The sequence below is a fragment of the Pan paniscus genome, chromosome 5 (genome assembly GCF_029289425.2).
Source record: "Pan paniscus chromosome 5, NHGRI_mPanPan1-v2.0_pri, whole genome shotgun sequence".
NCBI lineage: Eukaryota > Metazoa > Chordata > Mammalia > Primates > Hominidae > Pan > Pan paniscus.
In genome coordinates, this window is record NC_073254.2 from 53075758 (window position 1) to 53089938 (window position 14181).

General features: G+C 37.5%; 1 protein-coding gene across 5 annotated transcripts in view; it reads right to left on the minus strand.

The window, feature by feature from the left end:
- Positions 1-14181, minus strand: part of BTBD9 (BTB domain containing 9) — a 483830-nt gene that overhangs the window by 435069 nt on the left and 34580 nt on the right. For 4 of the 5 annotated variants that reach the window (XM_034962027.3, XM_034962029.3, XM_008972284.5 and 1 more), the window contains one exon: positions 2495-2706. In XM_034962027.3, coding sequence (XP_034817918.1) covers positions 2495-2679 — 185 coding nt within the window. In that variant the 5' untranslated portion in view covers positions 2680-2706. Of the gene's footprint in view, positions 1-2494; positions 2707-4489; positions 4610-14181 lie in introns of all 5 variants that reach the window. The other variant, XM_055113567.2, reaches the window with a different exon arrangement.

Consider the following 14181-nt stretch of genomic DNA (forward strand, 5'->3'; position numbering starts at 1 on the left):
ACAATCCAGTTAGGTAATGAATTTGAATTTCTACCTCTATCAATCAAGAGGAATAATATGAACCAATTAAACTTCCAACCTATCAGGAAAGAAGGACGAAGAGGACAAGGGAGAAGTGCAGAAAAGGGAGAGAAGAATACAGAATGAGAAAGAAAAGATGCAAAAGTGAGATGAAGAGACTGGAAATAAGAAAGAGATTCTCCGTGTTGCTAAAATTCTCAGAGTAGGACTAGCATTTCAGGGTTACCTACCTGGAACTTGTCCCACTCTCCCCCAGGACCTAGCATTCTTGCTTGCCCCAGAAAAATAGTTGAAATCACCCAGAAAAGATTCATGAATATTCTGAGCATACCTCTTCACTGGGTTATACTCTGCCTAAAAGTACCCCTGAAGGTTTCCATTAATCCAGAGAGCATCCAACCATTACCCTAAAATTACCAAATTAAAGAACTTCTCCTTCTCAGGGAGACCTCAAGACTTATCCCCAATCCTGTATGATCCATGGTATTTATCTGGATTCTCAATGCTTTAAAAGTGGTTTTGATGAGGCTCCCTTGGAACAATAAATATGAACCCCCAACTTCAACAAGGAGACAAGCACAGAGGTTCAATGTTTACTATGAAGAGTTTCCTCCTATACAGTTCCTTATCTGGGAATTGATAGGCTATTATGACAGCACTTAGGCCTCTTCTGACAGCTGACAATTAACATTCCTTTGCACATGAATACTGTCAGCATTGAGAACCTGTCTAAGGTAGCATTGAGCTTAGCTCTAAGGTAGACTTAGAGGTAGAGCTTAGCTCTAAGATAGTCTAAGGTAGACTCTGAGCTTAGCTTAGTGAGCCAGCAAATATTACAAAGGTTCAATATCTACAGAGACATCAAGAACAAGGTCAATAAGCGGGGGGAGTATATTCCATTCACTCAATACAATCTTCAAATTTCTCAAAGTATTTGAGTTTTTTTTAAGGATATACTAATCACCTAAAAGATATCCTCATAGAGTTGTTTCAAATTATTTTTGAAAGAGGACAAGGTACACTGTATTAATAAATAATAAACACAGGCTGAGAAGTTCTGACTTAATAAAAAGTGGGCTCTTGGCCAGGTGCAGTGGCTCAAGCCTGTAATCCCAGTACTTTGGGAGGCCGAGGCGGGCGGATCACAAAGTCAGGAGATCGAGACCATCCTGGCTAACACGGTGAAACCCCGTCTCTACTAAAAATACAAAAAAATTAGCTGGGCGTGGTGGCAGGCGCCCGTAGTCCCAGCTACTCAGGAGGCTGAGTCAGGAGAACGGCGTGAACCCGGGAGGCGGAGCTTGCAGCGAGCCGAGATCGCGCCACTGCACTCCAGCCTGGGCGACAGAGTGAGACTCCGTCTCAAAAAAAAAAAAAAAAAAAAAGTGGGCTCTTATAAAACACTTTAATAGTAATGACTGGACCAAAATTTTAAAAAGAGGAAGAAATATAAAAGGAAAAGTGTGCAGAGGACAGAAGCTGATAACAAATAATGGCTAGACCAAGGTCGGATGCCTTGGCAGAGTTGACCACTAGGAAGAATAGGAGAGTGCTAGAACTTTTAACAGACTCCTCACTTTTCTAAGCTCCCAGTTTCATCTACAGTGGCATTTTACATGTGTAAGATTGGAAGTTCATGAAAAACCACAGGAGCTCTAGCTACAGAGTAAATATTTCCAGGAGACACACTTTACCACAACATGTCTGACTCTAGGTGTTGCTGTCTTGCTTAATTCTGATTATAAAAGCCAGACACTGCAGTTATCACTACAAGGTAATTGAAATTTTCTCTAATCCAATGGAATCTCCATTTTAGATACCAAGTTTCCCAGATAAATCTATAACTCTGTGAACCATCTTTATCCTTAAAAACAGAAAAAGATCCATTATCATGCATAAATTATAACTCATTCAGTAATTCAGTGATGACTCCCTTTTGACAAATATTAGGTAAAATGTAGAGTAGTTAAAGATCAGCTTAAGATTTAAAACCCTGGAAATTAAGGACCCAAGTAACCAACAACAGCTGCATACAAGTGCATGTCTTAGATCTGCTGGGTTACTAACAGCTTCTAGACCTCAAACCAAGGGGTATATGTGTCCATTAGCAGGTCCACAGGGCAGTCTACCTATGCAAAAAGAAGCTTTAGTCCCATTAGCCATCTACTGGGAGGAGAAGGTGAGGGCAACGAAGACTCAGCCTGAGAAACATTCTTGAGACTTTGAAAAATGGTTGATTGGGCACTATTTGGTCTGGGAATCCTTCTAACCCTTTAATTTTAAGATGGCTCCTAAAGGAAAAGGTGATTCTCAAAAAATAACGAAGTCTACAAGGATGAAATCTTTATAGATATTGAATTGAGGGACTGCAAGACTTTGTCATTATACTTGGTTATATATTTTTCATAGAGCAGAAAATACCAGTGTTTTCTACAAGTGAACTGAATTTTCAAAAAAAGTATTACACACTTACCGAAAATATTCGCACCTGGCTGCTAAAATTACCCTGTGGGCAGGAAAACGTTTCTTTTCCACCACGAATGTGACGTCGCCATATTCTTCCCCAATCAACAAGGCACCAATATGTTCAGACAAAATGTGCACATGATCAATTTCCCCCACTGCAGTAAAGGGGCGAAGAGGGTGGCTGTTACTCATCTTGTGGAATAGACGATAGTCGTTGTTCTATCATATAAAGAAGGAATGAGAGTTAGTTGGGGGAGGGGAGTACACATAGAAAATCACTTACCATAAACACAGCTAAGTAAAAATTTAAAGTGCTTAGAAAAATTCCTATGAGAGAGTTAATCAATGGTATCTTTATTAACCCATTTATTTTGAGAAGGAATTCAGCCTGCTTCCCTTAACTGTACTCCCTTCATCACACTAGGAAAGCAAAAATGCCAGAGTCTCCAAACACTAACAGCACTTGGAGCCATCACAGTCTAGAAAACTGAGCCCAAACACAGGTCTCATATTCCTTACAGTACCTTAGGAAAAGAAAAATCAACAATCAGAATAACTTCTCTTTTACATAGATATATTGAGCAAGGTTGGGTACAATTATACTGAATAGAAAAGTCATTCAGGCACCGATCTAGGCCTAAATTACAAACAGAATAAATGAAATAATCAGATTTCAAATAAGAAGTTTTGGTACGAAACCATCTCAAATATTTCATTTAAAAAAATCTTCTGGGGCCAGGCACGGTGGCTCACGCCTGTAATCCCAGCACTTTGGGAGGCTGAGGTGGGTTGATCACCTCAGGTTGGGAGTTCAAGACCAGCCTGACCAACATGGAGAAACCCCATCTCTACTAAAAATACAAAATTAGCTGGGCCTGGTGGCGCATGCCTGTAATCCCAACTACTCGGGAGGCTGAGGCAAGAGAATCGTTTGAACCCAGGAGGCGGAGTTTGCTGTGAGTCGAGATGGCGCCATTGCACCCCAGCCTGGGCCACAAGAGCGAAACTTCTTCTCAAAAATAATAATAATAATAATAATAATAATAATAATAATCTTCTGGAGTCACAAAAATAACTTGACATTTATTAATGAACATTTGCAGTAGCATCCTAAGCTCCCCACATCCAACAAAAGAGTAATTCCAACAGTTTTCTGAAGACTGTGGCTTCTTTTCCAAACTTGCTGCTCTGATGATCAGGCTGCCAGTGTTTACCAGAACATCATTACATTTTGTCTCATTTCCAGGCACCTTCCTTGCTTTTGTATACAATGCCTTTCTACAAAATTAACTGAAAATCAAAGGGCTAAAATACGATTAACAGCTTTACATGTAAGAAAGTGGGGGGTTATAGTCTTAGAAAGCTAAAAATGTTTATATTTTTTAATACCGAATGTACTTGCAGGTACTTAAAAAAAAAAGTTGGTCTTGTTCTGTTGCCCAGGCTGTAGTGCAGTGGCGTGATCACCACTCACTGTAACCTCAAACTCCTGGGCTCAAGTGATCCTCCCACCTCAGCCTGCCAAGTAGCTGGGACTACAGGTGTACACCATCATGGCCAGCTAATTGCAGGTACTGCTTTGATAAGTGTAAGTAACTGGCAAGTATGTCAGAGGCTTGGCTAGCATTCAGATGCCCCCGGTGAAGAGGTAGCTGATAGCTCAGAGGTAGCCAGCTACGCCTCTGCTGCATCAGAGACTAGAGAAATTGAGCCAGATATGTTATCTCTGCTAGACCTCCACACCTTTTTGAGCTCTCCAGTTGAACCACAATTAAAGGTTGAACAGCTCTTAATCTTTAAACTCCCACATCCAGATCATTATTAGCAAGGTGTGTCAAAAATGGTCTTTCTCTTCTGTGACTGCAATGGAAGATCTTCATGGACCAGGTTCCGAATCTGCCTGCTTTAGTTAACCTACCACCATATGCCCACCCTCAAAAGGGGGAGCAATAGCAGTGATGCAGAAGAACATGGAAAATGAGTTAAGCAAGAAAACACCTACCCCAGGTAAGTGAGCAAAATCCTGGTTCTCTACAGTAGGAACATCAGAGAACTAGCAGGATAATCCCCCAACTGCCAAGGTAAATCCCTCTCCCTCAACTGCAGCCTCCATTTGAAAGCCCTAAAAACAGAATAATCTCTAGTCACTTGTGTATGAAAGACCAAATTCAGCTTAAGAGGATCTATTTGAGAGTATGAGCAAGTAATGTGTGACACAGTAGTCTTAATGTGTATATACAACAACAGTGTAATATAGGAGCTGGAAAACTTTCTATAAAGGATCAGATAGTACATGGTTTAAAGCTTTGCAGGTTATACAATCTATGTCAAATGATTCAGCTCTATGGTAGGAGCCTAAAGGCAGCCACAGGAAAGAAGAAAATGAATAAACATGGCTATCTCCAGTAAAACTATTTCTAGAAAAGACCTAGATTAGACTCGCAGGTCATAGTTTGCTAGCCCCTGGCCTACCCCGTGATCAAGGACTGACGTCAGGGACTGACTGTACTCTAGGCAAAGGATCAGACTGGGAGTTTTTTTGTTTGCTTGTTTCTTGCTGGGTTACCCAATTGATGTTCCTATGATCATTTCCTATGTTGGTCAGGAAATTCAGAAAGCTACTGGTACCTGACTTCAAAACCTCTTCAATACAAACTCTCACATCACTCTCCAATATTTCAATGATCGTGCATGATTCTAAACAAAACGCTCTTCCTGGCTGAAAAAAATGCAATGTATATACCCAGTAAATATATTTAATATATTTTCTGGTATATTTTCTTAATATTTTATCCAGGTCATGGCTAATACTCATATTACTTACTAAATGACTCTTGATGAACAACAATTGATTTTTAGTTAACCAGCTCAGAAGGGAAATTTATTTCTTAAACTGATATATCATAAACATTAATATTACATATGTATCTACCATAATAAGTTCTCCAGATCTCTACTTCTCAATACATCTAATTTCATTTTGCTAAACTTGCATTTTAATTATGTTTTTCCAAATGGAAACATGAAACTGTTTCGTGTATAGAAAATAGCCACTTAGGATAAAATAAACACAATTTTATTGGCATACATAAATAATTTTAATTAGACTAGTGATTCTCAATGAGCTTGCCCAACATTGGAATCACATGGGGAGCTTAAAAACAACAAAAAAAAAGATGCTTGAGTCCCACTCATCAGAGACTCTTATTTAATTAGTCTAGAATGGGGCCCAGGCATTGGAATCACCATTCTGAAGTGATTCTACTAAGCAACCTGGAAAAACAGCCACTGATTTAGACTCTATATTGTTGTAGGTTTCCATCCCTTGCTCAGGTGTACAAGTATACAAAAAAAATCCGCAGAAAAAATTTATTTAGGATATAATTTAATTTGAATCTTATTGCAAAGATGTAAAAGATACTAACAAAGTTACCAATGGCACAGCTTTACGCAGAAAATGAGTATTGTTTCACCAATGGGATAGTTTACCTACAAAGTGATAGTTTCAGTCTACCTATGTGTATTTTAAAAAGTATGCTGGCCAGGCACAGTAGCTCATGCCTGTAATCCCAGCACTTTGGGAGGCTAAGATATGAAGATCATTTGACACCAGGAGTTCAGGACCCTGTCTCCACAAAAAAATTTAAAAATTAGCCAGGCATGGTGGCATGAGCCTGTAATCCCAGCTAATTGGGAGGCTGAGTCAGGAGGATCACTTGAGCCCAGGAGTTAAAGGCTGCAGTAAGCTATGAATGTGCCACTGCACTCCATCCTGGGCAACACAGCAAGACCCTGTCTCAAAAAAATAAAAAAGAAAAGAAAGAAAACCAAATTAAAGTTAAATGGATTAGGAAACAAAGAGGCAAAAAAATCAATATTTGCAGATAATGACTGCCCACATGAAAAATCCATGAGAATCAACTGAAAAAAAATTATAGAAAATAAGAGGGGTTCACTAAAGTGACCACATAAAATTATATGAAAATATCTAGCATTCTTCCATGCCAAAAACAACTAGCTAGAAAATATTAGTAAAAAGATCTGCAATTTATAATTGCAAAACACATGTAACATGTAGTAATAAACTCATAGGACATGTAAGGAAATTATAAAACTCCACTGAAAGATTTAAGAAAAATACACAGACATAAGTTGTTTGGGGATAGAATGATCCAATATTATAAAAAGATCCATATTTTCAACTTACCATGGGTTTATCAGGACGTAACCATATTGTAAGTCTAGGAGCATCATTTATATAAATGTAGCATTTCAATTAAATGGGGGAAAATAAGGATTTTTTTCAATAAAAGGTATTGGCTAGCCATTTGGAAAAAAGTAAGCTGAACAGTCACATAAGAATACAAAATGAAATACATATGGATGTCAGCTTCAGCACTTTCTGTAAAGCAAAAAAACTGGAAAAAACCCTGAAGGCCCATTTAAAGAGAATTGGTTAAATAAATAATGGTATGTCTATACAATGAAATATTATAAATTATTTTAAAAGAATAAAGTTAGATACTAATGAACAAAAAAATCTTAAGTATGTGTATTTACATGCAAAAGACAATCTACAAAACAACAGTATAGTGAAATATCTTGTTTAAAAAAATACACTGAAAAAGCAAGAATATAAGTCAAATTGTTAACCAAGGGTTAAGTCACTAGACTGGGGCTGTTGGAAAATTTTACATAGTGCACTACATACTTTGTAATGTTTACAAATTTTATAATGTTTATTTGTAGTAAAACTATAAACAAATATTTCAGTAAGTTTGGCCACAAAATTATAAAATAAATTGCTTTGTTTGTGAGACAACAAGTGTTTGGATTTGCCATAAGCAATAGAAATTGATTTAGTGACTAAGACAGAAATGGCAAGCAGAAGGGCTATGTATTATCTCCACAGAGAAAAATTAATTAACAACTTGAAGGCAAGGACATAAAGTTCATTACATTAAAACTGCCAAGAGAAAAAAAAAGTTCATTACACTAAGACAGGTAAATCAGATACCTGGGTAGCATGGCCTACTAGGACACTCCATCTGATATATCCCAACTAAAGATCTTCACCTAAGAGAGTTTCAGTCTGACTTTTTCTAGACTTAAGGCAGATTTTCCCAGATGCAAAGTGTTCTTCAATTTGCCCCTACTGACTGTCCTGGAGTCTAAACTTGCTGATCCTCACAGCATAGGGCAAGGGTAATGTATTCACTCAAACTGTTCCCTCAAGGTGGGAGGAAGAACAGCAGGAAGGCAGGGGGACGAAGGACTTACACTGAGAATGGACAGGAATATCTCAACTAGGAAATGGTACCTTTCACGGTACCATACACAATTATTAGTTTTGGATTCTGGGACCTCATATGAATTTACTTACCAGGGATGGTGGCACAGAAACTATACTATTTTTCTTGGCTAGTTAACTTTCATGAATTCAAATGCACTAAAAATCAAAAATGACTAAAGCAGCAGTACTACAGTCCTGAGGGTTATTGCCTGCTTATTATTCAGTAAGAAACCAACACCCATTTGTTCTAACCAAAATAACAAACAATGTCCATCAATACACTGAGAGTACCATATGTAGTTCATAATGCTGTAATGTTATAATTGCCCCTTAAGGGGGAAAAAAACAAGTTGACCCAAACATCAATTTCTTTACTTAAAGCTCACTTATACAACTGTTTACAAACTTTAACCAGAGCTAACTACATTTTTTAGAATTAAAGTTTATTCTCCAGTGTTTAACCAGGAAATAGTCAAAGAGCAAAGTTCCACAAGGTGGAGACGCCAAAGAGTCCTTGAACACTGTATGAATCTCCCCTGGGAAGCCCTCTCTGCCAGGTGTATTTCCTGACTGAAAAGCCTTTACGGGAAAAAAGACCTTCTACTCTTTAATTGCAAAATACAAATGATCTTTCTCTTGAGGAAAGAGATAGCATTTACAAGCATATGGTTTAGCAATTTCTTTCTGGTCTTGGTACCCATGTGCTGTGTAATTTGAAGTAGTATTCCTTAAACTTTAAGTTAATATCGCTTGGGGAGATAAATGATGTCCTGTCTGCATCTTAAACACTCTCCAAAAAAATCACATTCTACTTCTCACAGAAAGGATACTTCACTTCTCTTGATATATACTCTACCCCTGTCATCCAAAAGTCTAAGGAACAGGTGAAGACTGACCGTGCTGCTAGATGTAACCTTGACTCTGATATTTTGCAAACCCAATTCTAAACCTTGCAGAAGAGAATTATCCTCCAGCCAGTAAAGTGCTACGTAAGAACATGACTGGAGTTCACATGACAGGATTCCTGACATACCTTCTTCTCTGGGAAAGATTTTCAATGTCCAGTTAAGCTCCAAAGTCTTGTCATTCTGTAATTTTATGTTTGTAAATAAATGTTTATAAATATGCTCAGGTTTGACCACTAAAGAATGGTATCATAAAAAATATTTGACAAAATTATTTTATTGAGCATGCATGTAATTCCAATTACCAGTTAACACATTGATTCTCCACTTCTTCGCCAATGAACAAACTAGTTTCTGAATATGTATATGATTCATTCAATTAAAGATTTATTGAGCTCTCTCTACAATACAGGCTCAGTGCTAGGCGACAAAAACACAAAGATTAATAAAAGTCTCTACTTTTGAAGAACTCATTGTCTACTAAGGAAAGTAGGACCAGATAACAAGTAATGTAAATTCTAAAACTCATAGGGTGGCCATGATTTTATGAAATTTAGAAAGTCAAATACTTCCATAAGTACCATACCAAAACAACCACAAAGATGCTAAATAGAATACTAAATGAACAGAACTCAGAAAATTATCAGTTATATTCTTATATGAGAGTAAGGGTTAATATTCAAATAATTGGCTATGTGCTCTCCAAAGTGGGCTGCTCATATTCGAGGGAGACTGCAATACAAACCACAGGAATTTGGAAAGAAAACATTAACACTTATATTGATGTGTTTGTATGTATTTATTTTAGACATGAGGTCATGCTATGTTGCCCAGGCTAGACTCTTAGGCTCAAGTGCTTTTCCCGCCTTAGCCTCTCAAGTAGCTGGGACTACAGGTGCACACAACCATGCCTGGATTGATATTAATTTTTAACCTAGAAAAATGAGAATAAAAATCAGCTTTGCTAATTCTTTTTTTTTTTTTTTTTAAAGGCAATCTTGCTCTGTCACTCAGGCTGGAGTGCAGTGGTGTGATCTCGGCTCACTGCAACCTCCACTTCCTGGGTTCAAGTGATTCTCCTGCCTCAGCCTCCCGAGTAGCTGGGATTACAGGCACACACCACTATGCCTGGTTAACTTTTGTATTTTTAGTAGAGACGGGGTTTCACCATGTTGGCCAGGCTCGTCTCAAACTTCTGACCTCAAGTGATCTGCCTACCTCAGCCTCCCAAAGTGCTTGGGATTACAGGCGTGAACCACCATACCCAGCCAGCTTTACTAGTTCTTAGTAAGTGGATGGCACTGCCTCCTTCTCATGATCTACATGTCAAAAACAGTCATTTGTGTCATAAAATAAATAGGTGACTTGAGAGAAGAGTGGGAATTCCACAAAGATGCAGGGCTGAAGGTAGTGTCCTTACTTGTGCATGGGAAGTATTAAGTTAACATGTGCTTGCTTAAGTGAATTTTCCAAATGTTATCTAGTTTTAATTAAATTCTCTCTCACAAAATGACAAGTGAATTATAAAAAGGTTCCCACAGTCTGGGCAACATAGCGAGACCCCTTCTCTACAAAACTTTTTGTTTTTAAATTAGCCTGGCATGGTGGTGTGCATCTGCAATCCCAGCTACTAGGGAGGCTGAAGCAGGAGGATTGCTTGAGCCCAAGAGGTCGAGGCGGCAGTGAGCCATGTTCATGCCACTGCACTCCAGCCTGGGTGACAGAGCAAGACCCTGTGTGATGGTTAATATTGAGTGTCAACTTGATTGGATTGAAAGATGCAAAGTATTGTTCCTGGGTATGTCTGTGAGGGTGTTGCCAAAGAAGATTAACATTTGAGTCAGCAGACTAAGAGAGGCAGACCTACCCTCAATCTGGGTAGGCACCATCTAATCAGCTGCCGGCATAAAAGCAGGAAGGGTAACAGCCGACTTGCTGAGTCTTCTGGCCTCCAACTTTCTCCCATGCTGGAGGCTTCCTGCCTTCGAACATCAGACCCCAAGTTCTTCAGCTTTTGGACTCTTGAACCTACACCAGTGGTTTGTCAGGGGCTCTTGGGCCTTTGGCCACAGACTGAAGGCTGCGCTGTCGGGTTCCCTACTTTTGAAGTTTTCAGACTCGGACTGGCTTCCTTGCTCCTCAGCTTGCAGAGAGCCTATTGTGGGACTTCACCTTGTGATCGTGTGAGTCAATACTCCTTAATAAACTCCCCTTCATATATACATCTATCCTATCAATCCTGTCCCTCTAGAGAACCCTAATACACCCTGTCTTAAAAAATAAAAAAGGTTCCCACAATGAAACCACTGATTGAAGATAATATAACATTGTCAACACAAGCAAATAATAAGAAAATGGCCAATATGACAACTTTACTACTTACTAGTAGTAAAGATTTTATAAGAAAGTGACCTTTGATTATTTTAAATGATTAAATCATTTGAAACATACAATATAATTAACAATGAACCTTCACACAAAAAGCATTAAAATATTTGTTGACTAAATATATATTCGTTGGATGTATTAATCTGAAAACAAGCTTAAAACCAAATTAGAATCTGGTAACAAATTAACCATTTTATAGTAGGGACACTGAAAGTACTTCTCATCTAACAATAATGGCTACTATTTATTGAAGACTTACTTATAAGCCAGACACAGTCCTAGCATTTTTATATACATCATCTTATTTAATATTCAAAGAATTGAATTAGGTAGGTACTTTTAAAATATCCATTTTACAGACAGGAAATTGAGACACAGACAAGATTCGGTAACTTGTCCAATCACATACCCAATAAGTAGCAGATTCAGAAAGGGTTTGTCAAGGTCCTGAACTTATAAGACCTTGCTAAGTAAATGTAAGATATCAGAAATGATTCTGACTCTGACTTCTAGACCTGTCAGCTAACTCCTCAGAGCAGCAGTTCTCAAACTTTAACATACCATCTTCAGACTAGGTAAAATATGCAAGGGTGATAAGAATGAAATGCTATTTTTCAATTCTCTTTGGGAAGATTATACATACATGTACTTTGCTAATACAAAGAGAATAATTCATATTGGAACTGCAATGTACAATCTAGTTACTTAAAAGTTACAAAACAAGAATACTGTTGACACAAATATGCATCAATATATACTACAGGGTTAAGTGAACAACCTGTAAGAAAAATAAAGACTAAACAGTAATTTATAATGAAAAATTAAGAATAGAAACCAATATAAAACTCAACTCAACATATACTGACGATATATGTCTAAAATGTAAAGTAATTCCATTTTATGCATGTTCATATGTTCATATGTGGAGCTTTGCAATGTTGCTACATGTTGGATAGTATCCAAACTTCTTAGTAGAAAACTTAAATTAGAAGCCTTTATAAACTGTAGTATTATGCTAATGTGGGTTTATGTATGCCACATTTTGCATACTCTTAATGCTTCACTTGATTGGTTATCAGTAAGTTGCCAAAGGATATACATAAATGAAACACTATGAGATTTTCTGCTATTTGACAATATGTTTTGGACCAGTGGCCTTGGGCCATCTTTTGAGAAGTGTTCTTCTAGACTATGAAATGCTCCAGGCTCACTTTGTATAATAACTAACTCTGTGGTGGCTGGGAGAAGCTACTCCTTTATTATTTATTATTTAATCACAAAATATCAAGACTCCCAAGGCAAAAAAAAAAGGCCCAATTTATAATTTGCCAAATTATTTTTATTTCAGTTCAAGCCCTCTTCAGTCTCTCTGGATTCAATCTCTTATTAAAACAACCTTTCCCAAGTAACTATGAAAAAACAAACAGAATCATTCAAATCTTCCAATAAAATAAATATCAAATGACCCAACTGAGCTTCATTCTGATTTTAAATTCCCCCAAATCCTGAAACTTCCTTCTTCTTCTTCCTTCCCTTCAGAAAGGATCAGGTACAAAAACTTACCAGATTTTCATAATCTAAGTTCTAAATGTTTACCTATAAACTACCTTATTCAGTCACAAACATTCCCCTCAGTCTCTTACTTCTCATTTGCTCTAGTATGTGACTCCCTATAAGGCAATCTCCCATAAAATAAGGTGACTTTTAGGAATGACAAGTCATAGATTGCAACTCTAAGAAGTTGCTATCACTTATAGATCTCAGAGATTATATAACTATCCTTTTCCATACTCTCAGCCTTATTGGTCCCAAGCCATTGAAAACTGCATGATCTGTATACTGGGAGCAGAAAAATATATGCACCTAGAGCCAAAAAGCAACGAAAAAGTCATGATGAGTGCAGAGGTTATTAGTTGTAATAATATTTGAGAATACAAGACAAGCCGTTTCTGTTTAATTTCTTCAGCGGCAACTTATGGGTCTGTAATATTCTTGCTCAGATTTAAATTATATGATATTTTCCTAATTAATAAAGTTATTATAGCATGAACTCCCATTAAAGCAGTGGAATCATCAATTGCAGCAATTTAATTTCTTTGTAGCAAAGCTACTGTGAACATTTGCATTACTGTCTGTGTAAAGGAAATTGGCTTTTCATTGGTAGAATGTTATAAAAATGTTCTACTATGCATACTTTGACTACTGTTTGTTAAACCTAGTATCTTGGCTATTTTCTGTGGAATTGTAAAATAAAAAAAGATCAACTCTGAGAAATTTGTACAACATAAAATATTGATTTATAAGTTTATTTGTGCCATTCTAGAACATAATCTAAAGGAAATGTTCCATGAATTATACTAGTATTTTGCTCTTTTTCCCCCTATATAACCTCTTCCTCATTTGTTTTATGAACATTGACTTTATTCTAACTCCAACATAACATTCTGTACTGTGATTTTAAAAAAAGAAGCAGAAGAAAAAGAAACTCAGAAACAAGTATCTCCATGCAGTCTAGGAGTTACTGTCCAAAACCTATAGCCATTGACTGCCTGAGCTAAGGGGCCACTGAATTGACCAAGAATTCTTCCAAATCCAAATCTACAGTGTGTATGTAAGAATAAAGGAATGAACAGGCACAACTCAAGCCAACAACTTCATTTTAGGAACAGAAAAAGCTTAGGCAAAAAGAGTTTACAGCCTAGGCAACAAAATGAAACCTCATCTCTTCAAAACAAACAAACAAAAAACTAGCCAGGCATGGTAGCGCACACCTGTGGTCCCAGCTACACTGGAGGCTGAGGCAGGAGGTTCACATGAGCCTTGCAAGTCAAGGCTGCAGTGAGCCATAATCACACCACTGCACTCCAGCCTGGATGACAGGGCAAGACCTTGTCTCAAAAAAAAAGAGTTTAAGTCCAAGAAGTCCATGTCTCTAGACTTTTCCTATAAAACTATCAGCCTTTAATGTTTCAAATTTAATTTTACCACCAGACTTCCACAAACCCCCAAGAATAAGCAAATATGTGGCCTGCCTTTCACCTTCTTCTATGTGTACATACACTTCACCTACAGTGTGGGAGAATAAAATCCAATTAAAAAAAGACACAG